The sequence below is a fragment of the Balaenoptera borealis genome (genome assembly GCF_965194805.1).
Source record: "Balaenoptera borealis genome assembly, chromosome: 3".
NCBI lineage: Eukaryota > Metazoa > Chordata > Mammalia > Artiodactyla > Balaenopteridae > Balaenoptera > Balaenoptera borealis.
The window spans coordinates 28,150,238-28,177,133 of record NC_138866.1 but is presented as its reverse complement, the minus strand read 5'-3'; the positions used below and the strand labels follow the sequence as shown (position 1 = coordinate 28,177,133).

The following is a 26,896-nucleotide window of genomic DNA, read 5'->3' as shown; positions in this document are numbered from 1 at the left end:
GTCGTCATTGTAGGAATGAAAGTAAGCTTCAAGATCAAACCTTCATCACCCAGCAAGTGCCAATCTTAGACTCTACTGGTGAACTGGTGATACCCAATATTCAGAAAGGATCACAAGAGTCTGACATAGTAAGGAGTCTGTAATCTAACCAAATAATATACATAATTGTTCCCCTTCCTCATGCACCTTCTTCTAAGTCACAGTTCTTTTCTCTACTAGCCAGGAGCTCTCAGGGATCAGTGAAATGAGTAATAACATTAGTGTGAGACTGTGGACATTTTAATAAACAATATCCACACTAAGGAAGGTATATATTTAATGCAAATGCATATTTGTGCCTCTTTTAGTGTGGAAAACCTATAAATTGCCTTTTGAAATATATAGCCCAGTTAAAATATGTACTATCCTTTATGTAAGAATAAACATAGTGACCATGTAACTCTTGGCTTTGGACAGAGGTGGGAAGTCTGGGTCACTATAAGCTAGCAGACAAAGGCATTATAAGGAAGTACGGTACCAAAAAAAAAAAAAAAAGCCAGGTGTTCTTTTTAAGAGCTTTTTACTTGTAATTTGTTGTACATAATCAATTAGTACAATGTAAAATCTGAGAAATTTCCAGTGAGGCCACATCAGAGCAAAAAGAAAATACTGAATTTTTTAGCGGCTACTAGCATGAACACAACTGTACAGATTTTTTTCCATCTAAGAAATAAGTAACTCTTCTGAGTAGCAAGTACCTAGCCAAATGAGTTGATTCCAATTAGAGCAACACAATTCTGATTAGTTAGTATTTCTTAAAAAGTAATTTTCCTTAAATGTAAGGAAAACTTAGGAGTCTCTGTGATTATATTTAATTCCACTTGGAATTTAGACAGTATGACCTTTTATTCAACCCAGCCTGTAGTTGTTGGACTGGATTAAATATTACTACCAGTTGTCAGCTGTGATAAGAGATAAAACAAGAGGCATTCTATTATGATATTATAAATTTCTATTGCCTCACCTTTAGGCAGGCAAATCCAAAAAAAAAAAAAGCGCCAGGAGGGTCATAAATGTATTTTATTAAAGTTCAGTCACCTTAAGTGATTAAAGATTTTGACATTCTATCCAACACGTGGTAGTAATAAGCCTAAAATCCAGAGAGTGCACAAACATTTTCAAGGTTTTTACCATCCTTAATTTATTAGATAACCCCCATGGAATAGGTTAGCATTATCTACGTAACTAATGAGGAAGCAGAAAAATAAATGACCTATGTCATCTGGCTGAGGACCAGAGACTACTCTATCAGAAATGAGAAGCCTTCTCCTAGTTCAATGGGTGAAGACCATATCAGAAAGACAGGATTCAACTGGCATGGTAGAGCAAAAGACAGAATCTATTCTATTTAGCACATAAATGTCTGTTCTGACTTAAAGTTGAGCTATAGCAAAGAAACAAAAAGCATAAAGACACTTGAATTAATGGTAGCAGAAGAATCTGTCAAAGCATTTCTTTGACTACTTCACACATGGAAAGCTTTGAAATTTCTTAGGCCCCAGTCAGTTACTTTACATTAGGGTTCTTTCATTAAAAAGTGTCACAAATGAGAAATGCAGGCAAGAGGAAAGAACAATATAAAAAATGTGACAAGTAATATCAGGTTAGACTTACTTTAGGCAACAGTCTTGCTCATACTTGGAGAACACGTGAGTCTGAAGGTTTTGAGCCTCCACCCCAGAAAGTAGGAATTTGGTTTTTCCCTTCCAAACTGGAAGAACATTTTCAGGAAGAACTTTTGTCTTGGAGAATTTAACAGTGTCACCCAAGGTTGTATCTTTAAGGGTGGTTCATTTTCTCTGACCCTTTGTTACTCAAAGTAAAGTACTAGGAGTCCTAAGAAATGTTCTGTTCTTATACATTATACTGATTAAGTTCAGCATTAATTTGATTTCAAAGCTAAGAACAGTGGTTAAAACTTGTTTACAGAAATGCATTTTGGAAGAGAAAAATATTGTAAAACATGTAGTGAATGTTTCTTCAGTTTCTTATTCAGCCAACGAGGATAGGGCACTGCCTTTCTTTTTACCATTAATCACTTCTCAACATGAGATCCTGTTAAGCATCAAAAAAAAAAAAAAAGAGTCTTGCTCACTTTCATGGTTGGAATACCCCTTGATGTCTGGGCCTGATATAACTTTTGAAATAGTTTTCTAAAAAAATCCTGTTGGCATCTGAATTAATGACTGAAGCATTCATTGATTGCTGAAGCAAACCCTGAAATTTAATGCTTGGCACACACCACAAAAAGTTGATTTATCCAATGCATACTGAGGTATCCTTGGGAAGTGGTTTTAAGAAGCAGGAACAGTGACAATGATAGAATTAGTGGTCATGAGTCACTAGGACAAAGTGGCATTCAGCAGAAAAGACAGAAGCAGTTGTCACATCTGTGGGATGAGTAGAGATGGATTATATCTTGTGTGGTGTGGGATAAATGAGAGGCTCAGCAAAGCTTCGCAGAGAGGCCTCACCCACTGGCATTTATGTGGGGCTGTGTTTGATGATCAACCAAAGGGTGAATTATTTTTGACCTATTTCCCCATGCAAGAGATCCTTTTCCTTGGAAGATCGTCTTTACACACGCTAATGTTCACTTCCTTCAAGTCATCAGAAAAGGGGAGAATTTTTAGAAATCAGGTCTAAGCTCTTATTCCAGAGAAGCATTTCACAGTTAGGACAGTGATCTCAAAAATAAAATTATGAAGAGCAAGTGAAAATCTGGTTTCAGAATTACACTAGGAGTCTCCCTATTAGCTACTTAACAGGGGATAATGGTCCTGTGAAAGATTTTAGTTACATAGTATTCCAATCTCAGGGATCTGATCTGAGCAAAGTTGGCAGTTGGAGTTGGTCAAGAATAAAGGGCAATTACTCAGGATGGACTGAGTCCAGAACAAACTCGTTTCTAACGGCCCATGGTAGGCATGACTACAGCCGGTGAGGAAAGAGAAGCATCTTCTTCTTTCCACTGTGAAGTGACAGTTTTTAGCTGAGTGTAGAACTGGATGCCCTAAAGAGAACAAAGAAAGAAAAAAAAAAGAGAGAAAGAGAGAGTTATCATATATGCCCGGGGGTTTCATGATTCCTCTTTTAATCACTTTTGAAGGAGGTGCTATGAAATGCTATTCACGTTCCTACTGGAGGAATAGGTGCAACCAAAATTAAATATATTGTTCAGGAGATAATCTATGTAAAACATTTAGCATATTACCTGGCACATCTAAATGGAAAAATTGAACATGGTAAACTGTTAAACTTGTATTTACTTTATAAGAAAAGGCTTGAGTAAAAGAGAATAGACTGCAGATCTAACACATAAAATTACTAGCAAGCTAGAAGGATATTGTTAGAAAAAAACACACCAGCTTGATTAAAATACTCTTCTAGAATTATTAGACAAAATCTGGGCAATGTTAATATAGTGAAAACAACTTTAGAGATTATTACATACTTTCAATATAAGATAGAACTGAAGTTTATATTTTATTATGTAAGAATGATACTTTTATGTCTTCTTTCCAGAATGCAAAATAGCAATTTAAGTACCTAAGGATTTAAGACTTCAAACTGTATATAAGGTCAGTCTTTTACTCTAAGAAGCCTCACTCACCAGAGTAACTTACAGTAATTAAACAAAGACATAGGAGGAAAAAAACTCCAAAACTGACAAACTATTTTAAGCAAGAGTTTTACTCTGCTTCCCTTGAAAGAAATTTTTAATAGTATCAAACTAGTCAATTTTACAAAAGCTGTGACTAATGCACAGACTGGATAATCCACCTCCAAACAAACAGTGTTTCTTAACCAGCTGGCTACACTGTCATAGCCTGCTGTGTAATCCCACTGTTAATTTATTATTAACCTATAAAAGGGAGACCTGTATAGAAAACAAGTAATTTTTTACTGAAGGTCCCAAAATGGCTGTATTTCTGTGGGACTACAAAGAACTTTCACTAGCCCATTTGCCCAATACATATTTGGGTACTTGCTCTGTGCCACGTTCTGCAGATAAGTAAATAATAATTACAGTGTGATGAGGGCTTCTTAACATGGCTTAAATAGTCCTACTACATGACTTGCCTCTGCCTACCTCTCTAACCTCATCTCTTACCACTATCTTCCTTATTCACTCACTGTGCTCCAGCCCATTTCTGCTGTTTGAACATGCCATGCCTGTTCTTGCTTTAGGATATATGCACCAGTTGAAGGATGTGATAATAGTGGTAATTTGGTTCCAGACCTGCTCTATTTATTTATTTTTTGTTCAGTGCTGCATTTATAGCATTTTTATTGTAGAATAGTGTTTAATATACAGAAGGTGCTCAATAAAATTTTTAGTAAATGAGTAACTATTACGGGAGCAATGTGTGCAGTGGGAGCACATGAGGACATACCCAACCTAACACTGAAGGGGATGGTGGTGGTCAGAGGTGATTTTCTGGAGGAGTCCACACTTTAAACTGGGGGTTAACAGTCAGATGAAAAGGGGGGAGAAAGGGGGGATACAGGAAGAGAGGGTCACAGGCAGAGGAGAGGACATATACAAAGGCTTGGATTTACTCATGCTCTTTCCCGAAAACTCTGTTGCCTTGAGTTATTCAGGAATTGGCAAAATTTTGTTAACTTTTATATCTTTTCTAGGGAACCTACTGTCAAGCACTGCTGAACAACATATACCCTCACAGAAGCTGCTGGCAGGCCCTTCCTTGCAGAATCCTTGTTCCTGAATATGTTCAAGAAAGTTTCTTAGAGGAAAAATATTTTTTTTAAACTTAAAGTCACCTGTTTGCCATAGAAATTAGTGTCTCCCCTGAAGGAAGCTCGAGAGCCGGTGAATGAGAACATTGGCAAAGGCACTGGAATGGGCACATTCACCCCGACCTAAAGCAGAACAAATCCATGTCAAATACTAAGAAAAACACTCAAACAAAGGAACTTTCCATTTAGAAGCCCAAATGCTTGGCATCAGAGAGACCAATTTTAACTACCCACCTTCCACCCGATCCTGCATCCCATGAGCTTTTATTCCTGAGGAAGAAATGGGGCACTGAGGGAGATCAGAGGGGCAGTGACTGATCGCTGTTTACCTTCTCCCCTTACATAGGAAACAGTAAATGGCTACAAGAATATCCTAAGAATTCTGTTCACAAACCTGTCCGACATCTACCAGGTGGGAATACTTCCGAGCAGTGGCTCCATTGGTGGTGAAGATGGCAGTTCCATTTCCATATGGGTTGTCATTTACGATCTTGATGGCTTCATCCAAAGTGTCTGTTTCCAGAACTAAAAGAACTGGGCCAAAAATCTCCTCTTTGTAACAGATCATATTTGGCTGCCAGGAGTGATGCAGCAGAAAAGAAGTCAGTATTTTTTGCTTATTTGGTACTTTATTACCCACTTGCTTAATGAACAGCTTTTATGTTAGTAATAATCTCTTTTCATTTTAAATCACCTATAAAAAAAAGTCCTTTCTTGCTGTGTTCCATCTTCCAAGCTACCAATCATAAATAACTTGAAATTCCTATTACTATAACTATATAACTACACTCCTTTCCTTTAAGCACTGTATTTTTAGGTCTCATGACCCATCACTAGCTTCCTGTTTTATGCCTGTATTACTTGTTTATCCAATTGTTATCTTACTGAAAAGTTACTTGAAAATTCATTTTTTTAATAAATCAAACATATATTAAAAACACCACAGGAGAATTTTTCTATTTAAAGAAATCCTGTGCTAAGTTTTCTGTAACATAAACAATCTATTCTCATTTGTTCCTTTGCCTCCCAAATGAGTCTGTACATTTTTATTTTGGTATCAGGTCACATGAAACATTCAAAACATCTTTTGCCACTGCAGCTGGTCAGCTGTGTTTGTTGCTGATAAAGTGGATTTTTCCTCAGTGACTCTGTGGCAAGAAATCTCATAATTTCTACTACACTTAGATTCAGCTCTTGACTATTCAAGATTATAATAGGATTAGTGGGGATATCTGAATTTCAAAAAAACTCCTCAATATAGTCATTGAGGAGTCATTGTCATTTTAGCTGAGCAACTTTCAGTTTTGATAAATAAAAATTGACACCAATTCTTTTTCTTTTGTCATTTTCTGGCGAAGATGTAGGTATACAATAACTATTGGGGGCTGATATATTGATGGAGACACTGCAATAGCTATAAGCTAGGCAGTAAGAAGGAGAGGGAAGAAGAAATTAACGTTAAACAAGTAAGAAGTATAACGTAAGATAGGAACTGGCAAAATAATGGCCCGTGAGCTGGAGTGGCTTACTGCCTGTTTTTGTACAGCCCACAAGCAAAGAATGGTTTCTACAATTTTTAAATGGTTGAAAAAAATCAATCATGACACTTCAAACTATATAAAACTATATGAAATTCAAATTCCATTATCCATAAATAAAGTTTTATTGGAATACAACCACACCATGTTAATGGCTGAGTTGAGTAGTTGTGACAGAGACTATTTATCCCTGCAAAGCCAAAAATATTTACTCTTTAGCTCTTAATGGAAAGTTTTCCAACCATTGGTATAGTGGAAAGAGGTTGGAAGTCAGGAGGGGAGACTCATTCAGACTTGAGATAAAATAACTGAGTAAGTCTGGCAAGAGATAAGGTCTCTAGTCATTAAATGTCTTCATTTATAAATTAGAGGAATGAGGTGCCTTTAGCTAATTTCGCAAAATTATATATTTGCAAAATAAATAATCCAGAGTTGTTCACCTTGACATTTGAGATGATGGTTGGCCCAACGAAGTTCCCATTTTCATAACCTTTGACTTTAATATCTCGCCCATCAAGAAGGATGGAAGCTCCTTCCTTTGTTCCACTATCAATCAGATTGCAGACTCGCTCTTTTGCGTGGGGGGTGATCAGAGGGCCAAGATCAGCTCCAGGCTGGTCTCCTGTAGAACAACACAGAAGTATTTAAGGTCTTCATTAACATAAATTATGAGTGCTAAATAAAGATGAATCCAAATGACAAGTAGTACAGTACAAAGAGAGGCAATGGTAAGAATAAACATGATTGCTCCCATTGGACAAGGCCAATGCGAAAATCAAGAGCTTAGTGCCACAGATGCAGAGTCTAAAGAAGCCAGGCAGATAACTGGTTACCTGCATTGACTCTCAGTTTTTTGGCACGCTCTACCAGCTCTGGCAGCCACTTCTTAGCTTCTCCCACAAGGATCGCTGTTGAAAGAGCCATGCAGCGCTGACCAGCGGCTCCAAATGCTGCCCCAACCAGCTGGTTCAGAGTATTTTCCTTATTGGCATCTGGCATGACTACCCCATGGTTTTTGGCTCCCTAAGGAAATACAGAAAGTACATGAATCTTCCTTGGCAAAATACAATTTGGCTAAGAAATTAAAGAACCTGAGATTTCAGATGAGAATTTAAGGAAAGGACTCGAGAATTTATCCTGTGTTGCTTTGAAAATAGATTTATTATCATTTTGATATTGCTGAAGTACTGGTAACACTGAGTAAGTCTCCAGGTTACTTTTGCTTCACTTCCTCAGCTGAAAAGCTGATAGGTGTTTATTTAGATCAAAACCATTATCAAACGTCCCCCCCCAAAAACAAAAAAACACTGCCTCAATCACGTTCCGTCAAATTGACAGGCTAAACACTGCATCCAGGAGCCAAGGAGAACTCCCTTCTCTTTCCTAAGTTAGCTAGGAAAGAATTTGTTGTTTGTCAGAGGTTCCAGTTATATGAAGAGCAATGTAAACACAGAGCTGCCAGTAGCCAGCTGAAAGGCAAAATAGGAGGTAGGCCTCCTGATACACAATTTCCGGAAAGAAATTCCAATTGGCTTGCTTCTAGATACACAGCCTCATAAACTTCTATGTAGGACTGACATATGGTCATTTCCACATGTTTCCAGATACAGCTATAGTTGAGTACATAAATAAATACCTTGTCTGCTACTTAACTGTATCCCATTACACATAGTATAATGTTAGACACAGAATACATTCAAGAAATATGTAGTGAACTGGGAGGGGCATAAATCAAATTGGCCAAAACACATCCAGCCATGAAAAGAAATAAATGGGCATATCATGAACAGTCTCCAAGCCCGTACATAGGTGGCTACCCTTTTTGCAACATTAGTGGAAGGGTAAGAAAGTAGCAACTGGACATTATATTTAGTATCAAAGAATTGCCAAGTATTTGGCGAGGAGCTAGTCACTAAGGAACAGCAAAACTATGCAGCCAAGTAAACCACACTCATATATCATACAGGGATATCTGGCTCTTTCCAGAGCCTTAAATAGCCTGGGCTCTTAGGGAAGATCATATCTTTGACATTAGTAGTTAGGATACGCCTTAAAGGCAGGAAGGATGGGGTCTAGCTGGAAGAATGGTATGAAGGAAGAAACAGGGCCAGAAGCAGAATTTCGCAGTTACTGCTGAAACCCAAAGAATTTGAATATCATTCTTAAGGAGAAATGTGACTTCATCACCAAGATTACCTGGTTAAGATAAAAGGTAATTAAAGTGACAGAGAATAAAACTCATCACACTGTTCATGGTTAAAGGGAAGACAACCAGGATGAATTGTGAATAAAGAAACACTGGCATTAGAGTGGGATGAGTGGCCCCTCTGCTGAGGGGCTTTTTCTAGGTAGTTTTAATACATATAACAGAATTTGGGGGAAAAAGGAATATGAAGTTACCATATTGGCTTGAACTCTCTTGCCATGTCTTGACCCTCTCTCAAAGATGTACTCTCCTGCCTGGTTGGATCCCACAAAGCTGATTGCTTTGATATCAAGATGATCGCAAATAAAGTTTACAGCTTTAAGAAGAAAATAAATGATTACCACAAAGGAAAAAAGGGCTATGGGATTCTCAGCAAAGCAAATTTCCCCCTTTCTCACTGCTATGAATGAGAAGTTTTCATACTTTTGTTTTTCTACCCTGGATTCCCATTTTGGAGTTCTGTCCTTGTTCTCTTAAATTCTTCTTTTTTTGGTGGGGGGGGGGGCACACTCCATCTCTAGTGGGATTTTAGTTCCCCGACCAGAGATCTAACCTGCGTCCCCAGCAGTGGAAGCGAGGAGTCTTAACCACTGGACCGCCAGGGAGTCCCTCTCTTAAATTCTTTGAACTACAAATCTTATTTAACCTCTTCTCTTTCATTATTTTTCCCACTTGCTAGTCCAGAATTTCTACTTTTAATCTAACTCTGAAGGCTACAACTCCTATTTTCCTCCAAAATAATAGCCTTTCAATACTCAACTCTTCCTTTTGTCCTTTACGAATGTGATACTTCCTCAACTGTCGCTTATACTGGGACTCTCAGATACTACTGTGCCCTCATGTGAGAGGCAATAGAGCATAGTACTTAAAAGTAAAAACCAGGGTCAGCCTTCTTAAGTATACACATCCCGACTTTGACAGTTTCTAGCAACATGACTTTGGGCAAATCACTTAATTTCATTATGCCTCAATTTTCTCATCTGTAAAATGGGAAAATAATAGTACCTACCTCAAAGGGTTGTTGTAAAGACTAAATGAGATAATATATAGAAGGCATTAGGAACAGTGCTTGAAACACAGAAGCACTTTTTAAGTATTCGCTATTATTATATGAATCAGAAGGACTTCAGTACCTCTGAGATCTATAAAGTCTGAGTTAAATAACCTTATAAATTCTCTCAATATTGAAATGAAAACTTCTCTTTAATCTCATCTGTATCTTGCCCTAACCATATTTCTTTGTCCTAATGCATTCTGTAGGGCAAGAAGCACTGCTACTCCCCAGTTAGTTACCTTAGCAAAGAGATGGCAAAACAATCAACAAACATTATGTTCAAACATGGAGGTTGCTACTAGTAAATCCCTTCATCCCTAGGTTCTTCATCCTAAAACACCCCATCACTGACTCAACACCTTGATTTTTTGGTATCCAGATTAAGTGCCATGTACAGAGGGGCAGTTACCTTCATGTTGTCCATGGATGACATTCAGTGTTCCGTCAGGGGCACCAGAGTCCTGAAGCAACTTGGCAAGAAGTATAGTTGCTCCAGGGACTCGCTCTGATGGTTTCATTAGGAAGGTATTTCCACATACCATGGCCATGGGAAACATCCAAAGGGGGATCATGGCAGGAAAATTGAATGGAGCAATGCCTGCACACACCCCCAGAGGCAGACGGTAGGAATAAAGGTCCATGTCTTTGGTGATGGATGGCATGGTCTCTCCCAGCATGAGGGATGTCACACTGCAGGCATGCTCAACCACCTCTGGAACAGAGAAGAAGCAGTCGGGCCACCAACTCTCCACACTGTGCACTACTTAGTTTTGTCATGCTCTAGTCAGCCCTGAGTGGCAAGACCAACGAGAGAGGGAAGAAACACTGACTTGCCATGTGAAGGGGTTGCGTAAAGTGAGATTACCTGAATGGGAAAGAGACAGTGCAATGCATATACCATTTGGAAGATCATTTGAGTAAAATAATGAATGAAGTAAACCAATCCCACAGATACCTGAGTACTGCCGTTTTCCACAAGTATTAAAAAAGATATCATGGGATAGCAAAATCTACATAAAGGAAGAAGCAATCCCCCATCTGGGGTCTTTGCCTCTCATTTTCCTTTGCTTCTTCTCAATGTCCCTGAACTCCCCATGAGGAATCCCTGCTTACGAAGGCCTCGAAATACATCTCCTTCGGCATCCGCTAGGGTCTTCCCTTGTTCCAGTGTGATTAATCTGGCAATTTCTTTCTAGAGAGAAAACACAGAAATAGAAACCAATGCAAGGATGTGCCTCCTGTTAGTTCTCAGGCAGCCAAAAAAGAATAAAAGTCAGGGAGAAGTACTATGAGGGAGAGAGCCATGATCTATGTCTCTCTGTATTGTACAGTTAGGGAGAGCAGCTAAGAGGGCCTCTATGAGAGTGACAAGTATCCCCTAGGCAAGTTTGGAAAATTATACCATTCAGATTTCTTACCAAGTTTTCTTTAATGAGTTGCTGATAGCGGAGCAGGACCTGCTGACGGCTTAATATTGAAGTGTCTGCCCATGCGGGAAAAGCACGTTTGCAGGAAGAAACTGCTGCATCCATTTCAGCCTTGGTGGCTTGAGGGACCCGACCAATGACCTCATTGGTGGCCTGATGGAGAAAGCAGCACATCAGGGACTTCCCTGGTGTTCCAGTGGTAAAGAATCTGCCTTAGGGCTTGCCTGGTGGTGCAGTGGTTAAGAATCTGCCTGCCAATGCAGGGGGGACAGGCTTGATCCCTGGTCCGGGAAGATCCCACACGCTGCAGAGCAAAGAAACCCATGTACCACAATCACTGAGCCTGCGCTCTAGAGGCCGTGCGCCACAACTACTGAGCCCACGTGCCACAATTACCGAAGCCTGCGCGCCTAGAGCCTGTGCTCCGCAACAAGAGAAACCACTGCAATGAGAAGCCCGCACACCGCAACGAAGAGTAGCCCCCGCTCGCCGCAACTAGAGAAAGCCCGCACGCAGCAACGAAGACCCAATTCAGCAAAAGCTAAATAAATAAAATAAATAAATTAAAAAAAAAAAAAACTGCCTTACCATGCAGGGGGCACAGGTTCGATCCCTGGTCAGGGAACTAAGATCCCACATGTGGCGGGGCAACTAGGCCCGCGCGCCACAACTACTGAGCTCGCGCCCCTCAACTAGAGAGCCTGCGTGCCACAAACTACAGAGCCCATGTGCTCTGGAACCCGCACACCACAATTACAGAGCTCATGTGCCCTGGAGCCTGTGAGCCACAACTAAAGAGAAGCCCGCGCACTGCAACAAAGATCCCACATGCCTCAATGAAGATCCCACGTGCTGCAACTAAGACCCGATGCAGCGAAAAATAAATAAAATAAATAAACAAATAATAAATAATTATTTTTTTTTTTTAAAAAAAAGCAGCACATCATCCTTCGTTCCTGCCCCACCTTCTTCATTTTTCATATAGTCACAGGGGCAGCTCTATGTGCTTCACAATAGACACCCTGGTCCCTATTTTCCCACCATGTTCCCAGAATTCTAGGCTAGTTAAGTTTAAGTCCCAAAGCAGCTTTGCTTACGGGGTTGTGGATGTCCATCCATTTGTCACTTTTGGATTCAATAAATTTCCCATCAATGAAAAGCTTTACAGTTGGCTGGGGAAAAAAAAAACACACAAAACTTTGTATTAGTTAGTTGCTTTACTTCTCTCTTTCACAAAGAGAAAAGGAATTGGGGTTGATAACTGAATTTTCTGCCCTCTAGAAATGTTAGCACTATGAAAGAGATATACAATATACTTGTCTATAGTGCTTATTAATATGGGGCAGAGCCTCTCAATACTGTGATCTCTCTGTAAATGGGAAATTCCCTGCTAATCACACAGTGGAACTTCACGAGTAAACATATCTCACTGAGAAGTTTATGCTAAAAAAGCAGTAGACTCTGTATTAACAAAGATTAGCTATTAGGACGTCTTGGCCCAGCCGACTTTCTGTCACATTACCATGAGCATGCATTACCTTTACGATCAAAAGATTTTAAAAGACATTCCTATCTGTGTAGTTTTTCTGAGAAGTAGTTTGTTTTCATTAAATTTTCAAAGTGGTCTGTGGGCCAAAAAGGTGAAAGATTACTATGTTACAGTATGTGCATGCTTCTATATAAACAGGATTTTGAGCACCAGTCCTTATATATCAGGTTTAGTTATTGCAAATGGCTGATAGACAGTAGGTCTGTAAAAACAACTCTAAAGGTTGTAAAGAAGACAACCTTTCTGGCAGGGTCAAGAAAACCTCTAGAAGCCAAGAAAATGTATCTTTTGACACAGTAATCCTAATTCAGAAGGGATATAATATAAAAGAAAGAAAAAAACTACATAAATAAATGTTTGTTTTATAATACTGAAAAACAGAATAAGTCTAAATGTTATCTGGAAAAATTATTAGTTAATTCAGGCTATATCTACTTGATAGAATATTATATAGCCATTAAAAATCATAATCATAAAGACCACCTTGCAATATTGGAAATACTTACAACATAGTAGAAATAATATGAGATAAGAAAACCAAGATAGAAAATTTCAGATAAACTCTGATCAAATTACGTAAAGAAGATAAATGGGAATACCCTCAAATTATACTGGATTCCTTCTCAGAAGTCAGCCTTTATTACCAAATAAACTCACCACTGACGATGAAGAGAAGGAGGATGCTGGGTGCCAACTGGAGTTCACCTTGGAAGAAACCTGGGAGGTAAAAGAATGGTTATTTTGATAAATGAGAGCAGAAAATTATTACAAATTTAGTGAATGGCTACTATATGCTTAACATTATACTAGTTACTGTGGGTATATGAAAAAGGACTTGGTGTTTGCTCTCAAGGGTCATACAGTCTTTAAAGACAAAAGTTGTGAGACTATGAGACACAGCAAACTATGAGAGAACAATAAACCATAATGATCATGTGCTCAATTTCCAGGACAGTCCTGGTTAAAAAAATATTTTTTTGTCATTACACCATATTTTTCTAATTTTTGGCCTGGTACATGTAGTCACCATAAATCTAAAAATAAGAAAACACTTAGGATGGTGTCTAACACAATAGGTGTTGAATATAAGATAGTATATAACCAAGTGTCAAATGTATATATAATATGCCCACACAAATACTTAAAACATGAATGTTCATAGTAAATTTATCAGTAACAGCCTAAAATTTGGGAACAATGCAAATGTCCACAATTGGATGGGTGAATAGGGAAACTAGTATGGTATATCCATATGTTGGAATACTACTCAGCAATAAAAAGGAATCGACTATTGATATATGCAACATGGATAATTATAGTAATTATACTGAGTGAAATAAGTTAAGACTTAAAAAGAGTATATACGGTATGATTCCATTTATATAAAACTAGAAAATGTAAAAGGTAATGTCAGAAAGCAGATGAGTGGTTACCTAGAGATGACAGAGGAGGAAAAGAGGAGGGGGTAAGAGAGAAACGTTTTGGGGCAATTAATATGTTCACTATCTTGATTGTGATGTCTTCACAGGTGTATACAAATATTAAAACATCAAATTATACACTTTAGGGCTTCCCTGGTGGCACAGTGGTTAAGAATCCGCCTGCCAATGCAGAGGACACGAGTTCAATCCCTAGCCCGGGAAGATCCCACATGCTGTGGAGCAACTAAGCCCGTGCGCCACAACTACTGAGCCTGCACTCTAGAGCCCACGAGCCACAACTACTGAGCCTGAGTGCCACAACTACTGAAGCCTGCACGCCTAGAGCCCATGCTCTGCAACAAGAGAAGCCACTGCAATGAGAAGCCCACACACCGCAACAAAGAGTAGCCCCCGCTCGCTGCAACTAGAGAAAGCCCATGTGCAACAACGAAGACCCAACACAGCCAAAAGTAAAAAACAAACAAATAAAAAAAATTTATACACTTTAAAATATGTACAGTTTATTTTAGGTCAATTTTATTTCAATAAAGCTGTTTTTTAAAATGCCACATGTGGGCTTCCCTGGTGGTGCAGTGGTTAAGAATCTGCCTGCCAATGCAGGGGACACGGGTTCAAGCCCTGGTCTGGGAAGATCCCACATGCCGCGAAGCAGCTAAGCCCGTGTGCCACAACTACTGAGCCTGCGCTCTAGAGCCTGCAAGCCACAACTACTGAGCGCATGTGCCACAACTACTGAAGCCTGTGCTCCGCAACAAGAGAAGACATTGCAATGAAAAGTCCGCGCACCGCCACAAAAAGTAGCCCCCGCTCGCCACAACTAGAGAAAGCCGGCACACAGCAACGAAGATGCAACGAAGATCCAACGCAGCCAAAAAAAAAAAAAAAAAAAAGCCACATGTACCTAATAGGAAAAGAATGTGTTATACAGGTAATAGGATTTAATCAGCAAATGGCAGGGGTCGGGGGGATCAGTTAAAATAAAGCCACTCTCTAAAAAAAGATAGTTTGTATATATGCTATGCAAGTTGATTTAAGAAATACTGAAGTCTAGGAGCTTCCCTGGTGGCGCAGTGGTTAGAAATCTGCCTGCCAATGCAGGGGACACGGGTTCGTGCCCCGGTCCGGGAAGATCCCACATGCCACGGAGCGGCTAGGCCCGTGAGCCACAACTACTGAGCCTGCGCGTCTGGAGCCTGTGCTCTGCAACGGGAGAGGCTGTGACAGTGAGAGGGCCGTGCACCGCGATGAAGAGTGGCCCCCACTCGCCGCAACTGGAGAAAGCCCTCGCACAGAAACTAAGACCCAACACATCCAAAAATAAATAAATAAATAAATTTATTAAAAAAAAAAAAGAAAGAAATACTGAAGTCTAATCAAAGTGAGCAAACTAAAATAGTCAAGACGGGGTTTAAAAGGAAGCTGCAATCTAATAATCTGTTAACCTTGTCTGAAGAGAAATCATGTTAACCAAAGAGTTTAGGGCTGCATAAAGTACAAGAATTTGTTTGTGTGCCTGCAGCACTGCCCAGAGGAAAGGGTGCTGGTCCTTTGGGCCAGCAGACAGTCCTTCCAAATGCCTGGTCTGCTTCCTCTCCCAGTCCCCACAAAAGCTATTTCAAACCATCAACACTCTCCTGGAGATCACCATGTCTTACTTATAGTCACGTTCCCAATACCAACACAGTACCTGCTACACCGTAGGTGTTCAGTAAATATCTACTGAATGAAAGAAAGGCCCACTGGGCAGCTATATTGCCTGACTGTCTCCCACCCCAGACTTGGTTAGCTGTCCTTTTTTGTACTCCATAGCAGCCAATATTTCCCCTAAGAGGTTATCTGTCTGTGTTGTAATGGTCTAGTTACTTGTTTGTTACCCCAAAGACTATGAGTTCCACGAGGGCAGGCACTGAATCTTGTTTACCTACTTTACAGAGTTACTGTGATCAAGCTTGTCCAGGTATGAAAAACAGCTAGCAAGTAGTTGGTGCTCATTACATGTTGTTATTACTATAAATACTTATTTGCTCACACTCCTTGCTATTTCAAAACTTAACAATTCTCAACTCTGTTCCTTTCCTTCTCACTCTTAAGAGCTGATCTTGCAGATGTAAACTATTATATATAGGATGGATAAACAACAAGGTCCTATTGTATAGCACAGGGCACTATATTCAATATCCTGTGATAAACCATAATGGAAAAGAATATTAAAAAAAGAATGTCTATATGTGTATTACTGAGTCACTTTGCTGTACAGCAGAGATTGGTACAACATTATAAATCAACTATATTTCAATTAAAAATTTTTTTCATAAAAAAAAAGAGCTGATCTTATTTTTTTCTACTTCAGAGGAAACAGAAACCATCAGATGGGAACTTCCTCAACTTCTTACTAGTAAGCCTACAAAACTGACCAATACCCACCATTTTTTCCTTTCTTCCTCTTATAGTGGAGAAGGTAGCTACCAAGGTTCACAGGGACAGAGTGACTGGGAGACAGAGGTGCACAATCAATGTCTGTGGACTGACTGAAGAGGTGTCTGTCTTGTAATCTAAGGCTAATCTCTGCACCTGTGCTCTGAACTGTTCCTCCTGCCTTGGACACTTCCATCAATGATCCTTTCTTTCCTGTACCTTAAACCTCTCTCCATCCAATAGCCAGAGTTCTCTATACTAATTACGTCCCCATCTCCCACGAACTCTTCAATCAACTCCAACCTTTATGATTGAACACCAGTGACTTCCTCCCTACCACGGACTCTTCCCAGTCCTTCTTGTACTTGACCTCTCAGCAGAGGTGAAGAGTTAGTTAATCATGCCCTATGTCTGAATCCCCTCTCCACTTGTATTCTGTGATGCCCTGGTATCTTTTCTATTTCTTGGGCCACTTTTTCTCTGCCTTCTATGCTGGTTCAGTCTCCTATACCTGGCCTCTAATGCTTGAGTTTCCGAACAAGGAGTTCTTGAACTCTCCTTGGGTGATTTCATCAACTCCAGTGGCTTAATTATCTAGATCCTGGTGATGCCCAAATCTGTAATTCCTCACCAGAATCTTCCTCTTCAGGTAATACCTACATAACTGTCTTCACCACATCTCTACTTGGATGTTATTTAGGTACATGTTGAAAAAGCTGACCTCATCTTCCTTCCACCAACCGGCTCTGTTTCCTATAGCCCACCTTTCAGTAAATGGGGCTACTATCCACCTAGCTGCCCAACCAGAAACTTGAATGTCACCCTAACTCCTCCCTCTCTTTCCTCAGTGAATCAAACAAGTCCTGGCAATCTGTCCTCCCAGAAGTCTTTGAAATGCACCCCCTTCTCTCTACCCCTCCTACCCTCACCGCAGTCTATACCATCATTGTCTCCCACCTGGACTTCAACAATGGTTTCCTAACAGGTCTCCCAGCCTCCAATCTTAAACCTTCTGAATCTAGTTTCCACTCCATAGCCAGAGGGTCTTTCTAAAACACAAACCTGGTTAGATCACTCCTTTGTTTAAAACCTACCAATGGCTTTCCATTGTCCTTGGGATAAAGACTCACATTGATGTTGCTTAGAAGACTCTACATAGTAACTTTACTTCTCTAGTTTCCTAGCTTGCCGCTTTCCTCCTTGCTCTCTCTATGCTCCAGCTGTTCAGAACATGTTTTGTGCTCGCATTGCCCTTGCACATGCTGCTCCCTCTTGCCTGGAATTGTTTCATCCCATTTGCTTGGCTCACATCTATTCCTTAGCTCCTTATCACTTTGGGTACAGGTACAGGTACAGGTCAGTTCTGTAGGCTTGCTAGCAGGAAGTTGAGGACGTTCTCATCTAATGGTTTTTGTTTCCTCTGAAGTAGAAAAAACAAGATTAACTCCTGTGAATGAGAGAGGCAGTAGCAGAGTTGGAAGTTTGGTTTTTTTTTTTTTTTAATTTATTTATTTTTATTTATTTTTTATTTTTGGCTGCATTGGGTCTTCGTTGCTGCGTGTGAGCTTTCTCTAGTTGCAGCGAGTGGGGGCTTCTCTTCGTTGCGGTGCACGGGCTTCTCATTGCCATGGCTTCTCTTGTTGCGGAGCACGGGCTCTAGAGTGCGGGGGCTTCAGTAGATGCGGCACATGGGCTCAGTAGTTGTGGCTCGTGGGGTCTAGAGCACAGGCTCAGTAGTTGTGGCGCACGGGCTTAGTTACTCCGTGGCATGTGGGATCTTCCCAGACCAGGGCTCGAACCCGTGTCCCCTGCATTGGCAGGCAGATTCTTAACCACTGAGCCACCAGGGAAGCCCAGAGTTGGAAGTTTTTAAGTCTCAATCTCAGGTCTAGGCTAAGTACCTGATTATGAAGTTCATAAAACACCTGAATTCCTCTATTTCTCATATCGCAGTAGGGAATAGTAGCTTATTTAATTATTAAGTCTCTCTCCCTTAGATCACTAGATGGTTGTGTCCTAAGCCCCTAGCACCATTCCTGGACTAGAGTAAGCACTCAGTAATATTCTGCAGAATGAAAGGATGAGTACACACCAAGCAATTGTTGGATATTAATTTTGTTTCATGTAAATTCTCTTACAGGGCAGAAAATGCACGGATCAGCCAACTGGAGCATTCTAGGCCACTTAGGTTTTTTTTTGTTTTCTTTTTTAAAAAAATATTTATTTATTTATTTATTGGCTGTGTTGGGTCTTTGTTGCTGCTCGCGGGCTTTCTCTAGTTGCAGCGAGCAGGTTTACTCTTCGTTGCGGGTGCACGGGCTTCTCATTGCAGTGCCTTCACTTGTTGCGGAGCACGGGCTCTACAGCCCTGGCTCAGTAGTTGTGGTGCACCGGCTTAGTTGCTCTGTGGCACTTGGGATCTTCCCTGACCAGGGATCGAACCATGTCCCCTGCATTGGCAGGCGGATTCTTAACCCCTGCGCCAACAGGGAAGCCCTAGGCCACTTAGTTTTATTTTGTCGGCACACAGTCTCCCTGCTGTCAAGAGGGCATAAAAGGCACTGCGTCTGGTATAATAAAACATTATCATATAGTTTTGAAAGGTTAGATCTCCTTTCTTTTCTTCATTTTCCAAGATACACTCATTAGTACTGTTGCTGAAAAAACTATCCTATGTCCAGTCACACCAAACTCCTTGTTCTCTAGATGTTTAGTTCATACGTGCTACTTCCTTTAGCAGGAACTCCCTTCTCCTCTAGCTAAAGGCCTCCTACTCTTGCAATACTTAAACCCAGATCAACCCCTTTTGGAAGCTTTTCCTGAATTGCACAGGTTGAATTTGGGGCTCTTTCCCTAGGTTCCTGCAGTACTGTGTGCACTCTTACTGTTTAGCACTTATCATTGCATTACAATAGGGGGGTTTTCAGTGAATATTTTACTTATCTCTCCTTTCCCAAAGCTTGGGACAGTGCCTGACACAGAAAGAGATGCCAAGATGAAGTCCTGAATTCTCAGCCCCATTAGTTACTAGTTGGGAGACTGGATGACCTTTAGTGTCATGTAACTTACTTCATTATATTCACTAATTCTAATCTTCACAGATATTCTTAAAACTAGGAAGAGGTGGTGCTGGGATAGAACCCAAGTATGATTGTGCAACCTGTTCTCTTTCCACTGCATCACTGAAGAAAGTCATTGAGTCACTTCAAGACCAGTCTTCTTATCTTTAAATGGGAGTGATAATATCTTGACTGCCAGAATCTAGACTACTCTTTATCAAAGCGTCATGTTACAGTAACTCCTAGTTGACTTAGAATTACTATCTCTGTTCTTTCCAGGTCAACTCAGAAGTTTCTTAAAATGAATCAGAAAATAGTGTCTGGGGCTTCCCTGGTGGCGCAGTGGTTGAGAATCTGCTGCCAATGCAGGGGACACGGGTTCGAGCCCTGGTCTGGGAAGATCCCACATGCCGCGGAGCAACTAGGCCCGTGAGCCACAATTACTGAGCCTGCGCGTCTGGAGCCTGTGCTCCGCAACAAGAGAGGCCACGACAGTGAGAGGCCCGCGCACCGTGATGAAGAGTGGCCCCCGCTTGCCACAACTAGAGAAAGCCCTTGCACAGAAACGAAGACCCAACACAGCCATAAAGAAAGAAAGAAAGAAAGAAAGAAAGAAAGAAAATAGTGTCTATTTCCAAAATAAAGTACTTGGGAAGGGAGATTCTTTTCCTTGATGCAAAGGACAAAATAGCTTCTTAAGGCTCTCAATGACTTGTGATGGCAGAGGAGGCAAAGGAAAAAAGTCCATTTCAGTAGAAGATTTTGAGGAGAAGTTGGTAATGGAAAGTATAGGATGGAAACTTTGTTTCCCTATTACAAAAAACAAACAAACCTAGAAAAACAGAACTAGGATCACATCAAGAAATATGAGGAAAGCCAAATCATTTGACAAACCCTTCCAACCCATTCTCCACACTGTCCCATTAAATAGCATATTTAAACAGGAATCTTTGCTGACTCTGCTAAGAATCTTAAAAATGCATGGTCTCTGCAATAGAACTCACTGAAACCTGGTAAATACTAATATTATCTAACAGCCCAGCAATATAGAGGAAGAAGTTCCCAGGCTGGATATAATGAGTAACAAAAGCAAATTTGTTTCTTGCAGGTTCCAGAATGTTGCCTGTAGTGAATCTTGCCTCATAATCTAAGTCCTTGTAAGGCTGTGAACAACGGGGGGTTGCGGGGGGGGGGGGGAAAGGCTATGAACAGAGTTGTAAATCACAGGCCTCAGGCATGCAGCTTCTGTAGCTCCTATCCTTAGGTTGGCTTCAGAGAGGACCTAATCCCCCCACCCCACCCCCAAGGGCAGAGTTGAGTCATGCTAGGAGCTGACTTGGGGGTGGGAACTTGGAACTTACACTTCTTGTCTTCCTTGGCTCTCATTTTCTATCACGTGCTTTAGAGATGTTTAGTCCTTTGCATGTGCTTGGAACAAACTGGTAGCATTAACTATGTGTCCTTATTCACGGCCAACATAAACACTGTAACTTTGCTGAGAGAAAGTTAAACTGAAAGTCTTGGCAAGCAAGGGCACAGCCCACAGCCTGTGGAAAATACAAAGAGCCATAGCTGGGGAAAATGGCTCCGCAAATGGCTGCTTTGAGGGAGAACCTAGTGTACACTTCTAGAAGGAGATTCAAAGTTCATTCACTGACCCTCGCCCCTCGTGTGCCTCCTTCCCCCGCCTTTACCTCGGACTGTAGACAGTGAAGAGAAGGGTGGGGGAAGGGACCAATCTGGACGCTCCCGGCAGGATGCTAAGAAAGGTGACCAGAAGGGGAGTTTTTGGGGCAGAGAGGTGGCTGGTGCAGAGGTGAAAGGGAAAGACGGTGGGCAGACCGATAGAGGTGAGGGCAAGAGAGAGTCGGCAGGGACGGGGCTGGGCTGGAGGAGGAGAGTGGACCAGAGCCAGAAAGAGGGAGTCTCAAGAATAAAAGGAAGAGGAGTGATAGTCCAGGGCTGGATCCAACGAAGGCGGATACTGAGTAAGGTGTGGGATAGGGCCGCACTGGTCCGATGGGCACAGGAGGGTCAGCCATGAAGGGGTTGGCTCAGAGAGCGGACGGAAAGGACCGAATTTCTAGTTTCGCGACCCCTTGGCGCCACCCTCACTCGCCTGCAGGATCCGGGCCCGCATTGCCGCCGCCGCCGCCACCGCCGCCACCGCCGCCATGGCTCTCGCTTGCCTCTTCTCAGCCCCCCGCACCTCTACAGTCTGAGTCTGTCCACAAGCATTACTGCTGCCAGGCCTCGCCCCTCCGTCCTGCCGCACCTCCTCATTGGTGGAAAGGACAATTTCCCCTAGCCAATCACTCGCCCTAACACCTGACTCCGCCCCACAGTCCCAGACCTGGGGGTATGCGATTGGTCAGAAGTGATAGAGCTCTCGCCCTCCCACCCCCAACAAATTCTGTTGGCGGAGGTAGGGAAGACGCCCCTGACTTGGGTACTCTATATTGAGCGCACGGGGAAGACGCCCCCGAACCCAGAACCGCGATTGGCCACAGACATAACCGCGGCCCCACCCACTGAAGAAAGTAAATAAGATCCTGCAAGAATTTTGCAGTAGCTCCGCCTCACCCGCTGCGCGAGGGGGTATGGCTAGCACTGGGGGCGGAGCCATGGAAACATTGCCCTATGGGGCGGGGAAACTAGACCAGGCCGTGGGTTGGGGTTAGGTTTTCCCTTTGGGGGCGTGGCTTATGGATCCTTGCTTTCCCGCCGACGGTTGGCCACGTCACGTGACATGGGTTGGAAGATGGCGTCTCCCACAGAAGGTAAGAGCCGGTTTAGGGACCCTTCGCCTGCAACCTCCTTCTGTGCTCTCTTGGGAACTTACACTCTCCGTCTGCCCCTCGAACTTACATATCTTTCGTGGGCTCTCCTTTCCCTTCCACTTCTTTTCCATGGGAGGTGGGTGCATCTTCAGCTCGCCGGTTCTTCACAGCGGCTCTGGAGGTGCCCAGTTTCTCTGCAGTGTACCAGGCGGGTGGAGGAGGGCACCCGCTTGGGACCCTTTCTGGGCAAAAGGACGAGAGTCGCCTTGGTCCTCCGCCCTGGTCCGCTTTAGTACGCTAAAGCCCCATTTGGGTGAGGCTGAGGGCCGAGGAGGAGATACTGCTGAGGAAAGGAGGCGCCTTAGTGTACTTTTCTCCTCCGGGCGCCCCATTGAAGGGTCGATTCTCCTCTCTGAGCATCCGGAACGATTCTCTTAAACGCTTGCTAGGGTTGGTGGCTGACCTCATCCCGGGATTGAACCGCAAGAGAAACGTGATTCTCTCCTGTCTCCTTAGATTGGGACCGTTGCCCTGGCGGCTAAGGAAGAGACCCTCTCGGTCCCTCGCAATGAGAGTCCCGAGGAAAATGAGAATTGAGCTTTTTAGCATAGTCATGCACACGTCTCAACCTCTGTAGCTTCTGCTTTATGTGGTGTTTCCTAAGGCTGAGTGAATGAACGATTTCTGCTTATATGTTGTCTAAGAGGCAAGTCATCTCAGATAGTAATTGAGTGGTTTTGGTATACCCACAGGGTTTTGCGCTCCGTTCTGCTTTAGGGTTAGGATCTTGCAGTCATTTCTGAACTCACTTAATTTTTGCTTCGACCACCCCCATCCCTGCGTCCATTTCACTGATAGTTTTCTGTCAAACAAAGGCATTTTGTGTTTGGAAGGAATCTTGGAAGTTCGTTTCAGGAATGAGGAAATTGAAGCCAGGAAAGCTATACTGAGATCCTACTATATGAAAGGCGTTTTTCTAGGTGCTTTGGGAAAGGAAAAGATTAATCAAACACGTAAACACTTTTGCAGTTTCAGGTCTCATTTAAATGTCACCTCCCAGAGAGGCTTTCCCAGAACACAGTATCTGGAGTTGCCCTTCTTCACCATTATTCACTTTCTCTGTACCTTCATCGACAGAATAGTTATTATGTTAACTTTGCCCTTTTCACACCAGATTGTAAATTCCAAGTCTGTCTTGTTCATAGTTGGATCCCAGGGCTTAGCACAGTGCCTGGCAAGCAGTAGGCCTTCAATTCACGTTTATTGAAAGACTGATTAGATATATGCATAAATAATAAATAACTTAGTCTTAAGTTTTAAGTTTAACTGAGTCTTAAGTTTTTTGAGCACGGGTACATACTGTATAAGAAATTATGGGTGTTGGGAGTCAAAAGAGATTATTTTGCCTGGGTGCTCTCTTGTTAAAATGTCCTTTTTTTTTTCCCTCAGGAAAAAAAAAGAGCATTTAAAAAGTCAGCCAAGGGAATGGGGAGTTATTGTTCAATGGGTACAGACTTTCAGTTTGAGAAGGTGAAAAAGTTCTGGTGATGGATGGTGACGATGGTTGCACAACAATGTGAATGTACTTAATGCCACTGCACTGTACACTTAAAACTGATTAAAATGGTAAATTTTATATATAACTTACCACAGTTTTTAAAAAAACCAGCCAAGTGATAGAAATAGAAGTAATTGCTATTAAAATTTTTAGCTTATTACTAAGTTGTCTTTATATTTTTAAGTTTTGTTCCTTATGTTTGATTTTCCCCTGTCTTCTCTCAATTTCTTTTCCTTTCTTGGGCCAGGAAGAATACTGGAAATGTATTTTTTTCCTTTGGTCTTTTAGCCATATCCACTCTCACTCAGTGTGCACTCTAGATTTTTAAAACTTTTCATGCTCATCTTTTACAGAGCTTCACCCTCTCCCCGTAATCTTTTTAATCTGACAAAATCAAGTTGAGCACTTTGAACTTAAATTTAGCTTCTAAATAAGTATTTTATCCTAAAATATTCCACTGCCTAGCTCTCTCACTTCTATTTTTAGTGTTCCACCTGTTTCTGTCTTTAAGATTTAAAATTATCGCCATTAAATTATCTCCCTATGGAAAAAAGTTTAGGTCATTTAGTGTTTCTCTTTTTAACACTAAAATTGCTGGGTCATCTTTGAAAAGGAGAAAATTGAAATCTAAGTAAAGCCATTAATTACTTAATATATGAGAATAACACTCACAGTAGAGTCTGAATTATGCCCCAGATTGTGGTATCATAGGGTCACACTTGTTGGTTATTGGATCCTACCCTCAATAAGTTTATTTTGTTATGGTTGAACTTTCCATCAGTAACATTCCTTGGGAATTTGAAAATTGGCATTTTGTGTTTCACACAGCTTTTTTTGGTTTGTTTGTTTGGTTGCCATTTTTGGATGCTTTAGTTAAGGCAATTTATTAGAGTTGAGTTCTTTTCCAATTAGAATGCCATTGGAAATTCCCTTAGAGTAAATATATAGGTTCAGCTAACATCCATCTCATAACGATACAATAAAAAGAAAAAGAATAAAGGAAAAAAATTTCTTTCCTTTTGATGAAAACTCTTAGGATTTGCTCTCTTAACTTTCCTGTATATCATACAGCAGTGTTAGCTATAGTCATCATTACACCCCTAGTACTTATTTACCTTATAACTGGAAGTTTGTACCTTTTGACCACTTTCCTCCAATTACCCCTCTTCTTACCCCCCACTTCTGGTAACCACAAGTGTGATCTCTTTTCTATGAGTTTACTTGTTTGCTTGTTTTAGATTGCACATATAAGTGAGATCATACAGTATTTTTCTGTCTCTGTTTTATTTCACTTAGCATAATGCCTTCAAGGTCCATCCAAGTTGTTGCAAATGATAGGATTTCCTCAGTTATATATGGCCAAATAATATTCCACTGTGTGTGTGTGTATTTTCACAATGTCTTCATCCATCAATGGACACTTAGGTTGTTCCCATGTCTTGGCTATTGTAAATAATCCTGCTATGAACATGGGGTCCCTTAGAGTATTTGGGAGAAAAATTTAGAGAAAAGCACATGTTGACAAATTTTATAAATATGTATATTTTCTGGGGAGTGAGTCCATAGCTTTTTTTTTCAGATTTTCAAAAATGTGGCTTACCCAGAAAATGTTAAGAACCACTGTTTATATCATTAAATCAACCAATTTATGCAGCTAATTAGTATACCAAGCACACAGTATGTACTCAACAAATGTTAACTGTCGTTTTGGTTTTTTTTTATTAGTTTATTTGGTTGTGCCAGGTCTTAGTTGTGGCAGGTGGGCTTCTTAATTGCGGCAGGCTGGCTCCTTAGTTGTGGCACACGACCTCTTAGTTGTGGCATGCATGTGGGATCTAGTTCCCTGAACAGGGATTGAACCCAGGCCCCCTGCACTGGGAGTGTGGAGTCTTAACCACTGTGCCACCAGGGAAGTCCCTAACTGTTGTCGTTAATATTGAGCACCTCCTGTGTGCCAGGGCAAGAATGGAGAGGAAATGGTGTTGAAGAATTAGGCAGGGGCTGGATCATGTAGGATTTTATAGGTCACAATAGATGTGCATTCATGAATTTAGCTGGGAAGAAGTCCTTTAAGCTGGAGAGTGGCGTGAACTGATTGACATTTTTAAAAAGTCTATCTGGCTACTTTGCAGAGTGTAGATTTAGGGGGAGGGAGGGGGAGGGGTAAGAATGGGAGCAGGGAGACCTATTAAGAGGCTATTGAAATAGTCCAGGAGAGAAGCTATGGTTCCTTGGTTAATTAATGTGATTTCATGGTGTGTTTTAGAGGGATAAACTACTGGACTTACTAATGGGTTGGTTATGGAAGAGTGAAGGAAAGGGAGCCATGAAGGATGACACCTGGGTTTTTGGTTTGAGAACTGGCGTTGATGGTGGTGCTATTTATTGAGATGGAGAAGACTGGGGGATTATGGTTTTTCACACATGTTAATAGAGAGAGATGTCAAGTAGCCACTTAGATATATAACTCCAAAGTCCGGGGAAAGATTAGGGCTGGATATAGAAGTATGAAGTCATTGGCATATAAATGGTCGTAAAGGCTATGGGACTAGATGAGATTTCCTTGGGAGACTTTTGGTAGGGAGTGAAGTCAGCCTAGGGTGGGCCCTGAGTGGAAGAGGAGACTGAAGGAGTCAGTGAGGAAGGAGAAAAACCAGCATAATGGTTTTATAGAAGCTGGAAGTGGAGTGTTTGAAGGAGAGTGGTCAGTGGGTGGATGCTGCAAAGAGGTCACATAAGAGAGAACAGAGAAGTGACCACTCGATTTAGCAACGTAGGTAATAGATAATCTTGACAACAGCCGTTTCCACACATGTAGGGTCAGAAGCCTGTTTGTTGTAGGCTAAGGAGAGAATGTAAGGTGAAGAAGTGGAGACAGCAGGAAGAACAACTCAAGAACTTTTGCAGTGAAGGAGGAGTGAGGAAGTCATGGGGTCAAGGAAGAGTATCTTCAAAGAAGGTAAATTCCAGAGCAGGCTTACTTGCTGTTGAGTTTGAGCCAGTAGAGAAAGGTAGAAACTGGTTGTGCAAGAGATTATTCAAGATCATGTCTTTGACAAAGCAAGAGA

At 41.4% G+C, this 26,896-nt stretch overlaps 3 protein-coding genes across 20 annotated transcripts in view; 2 read left to right on the top strand and 1 right to left on the bottom strand.

Moving 5' to 3' along the window:
* The window catches only part of BBOF1 (basal body orientation factor 1), a 39,355-nt gene extending 34,537 nt beyond the window's left edge, over positions 1-4,818 (top strand). For 4 of the 6 annotated variants that reach the window (XM_082383925.1, XM_082383920.1, XM_082383922.1 and 1 more), the window contains 2 exons: positions 14-128; positions 4,684-4,818. In XM_082383925.1, coding sequence (XP_082240051.1) covers positions 14-128; positions 4,684-4,812 — 244 coding nt within the window. In that variant the 3' untranslated portion in view covers positions 4,813-4,818. Of the gene's footprint in view, positions 1-13; positions 1,068-3,564; positions 3,621-4,683 lie in introns of those variants that run through there. The other 2 variants (XM_082383924.1, XM_082383923.1) reach the window with 2 other exon arrangements.
* Positions 543-21,730, bottom strand: ALDH6A1 (aldehyde dehydrogenase 6 family member A1). Its single transcript, XM_082383928.1, has 12 exons — positions 21,610-21,730; positions 13,232-13,291; positions 12,123-12,197; positions 11,017-11,178; positions 10,712-10,790; positions 10,008-10,310; positions 8,739-8,860; positions 7,172-7,361; positions 6,779-6,960; positions 5,195-5,374; positions 4,825-4,923; positions 543-3,052 (listed from the first exon to the last, which is right to left on the bottom strand). The coding sequence occupies exons 1-12, from the start codon at positions 21,664-21,666 to the stop codon at positions 2,948-2,950; spliced, it is 1,614 nt and encodes a 537-aa protein (XP_082240054.1). The 5' UTR covers positions 21,667-21,730; the 3' UTR covers positions 543-2,947.
* Positions 21,731-21,925: 195 nt separating this feature from the next.
* The window catches only part of LIN52 (lin-52 DREAM MuvB core complex component), a 120,989-nt gene continuing 116,018 nt past the window's right edge, over positions 21,926-26,896 (top strand). For 3 of the 13 annotated variants that reach the window (XR_014242295.1, XM_082383987.1, XM_082383986.1), the window contains exon 1: positions 21,955-22,270. Coding sequence is in view for 10 of the 13 variants with exons in the window: in XM_082383987.1 (XP_082240113.1) it covers positions 22,240-22,270 (31 nt within the window). In the remaining 3 variants the exon portion in view is untranslated. Of the gene's footprint in view, positions 22,271-26,896 lie in introns of all 13 variants that reach the window. The other 10 variants (XR_014242294.1, XM_082383991.1, XM_082383985.1 and 7 more) reach the window with 9 other exon arrangements.

What these genes read in the sequence shown, in the direction of transcription:
- ALDH6A1 (XM_082383928.1), bottom strand. Translation starts at nt 21,666, where the DNA reads ATGGCGGCGGTGGCGGCGGTGGCGGCGGCGGCGGCAATGCGGGCCCGG. An exon ending in CATCCATGGACAACATGAAG is followed by an intron (nt 8,861 to 10,007) that starts GTAACTGCCCCT and finishes TTCTTCTTAAAG; the next exon opens with CTGTAAACTTTATTTGCGAT. An exon ending in ACCTGGTAGATGTCGGACAG is followed by an intron (nt 4,924 to 5,194) that starts GTTTGTGAACAG and finishes GTTCTGCTTTAG; the next exon opens with GTCGGGGTGAATGTGCCCAT.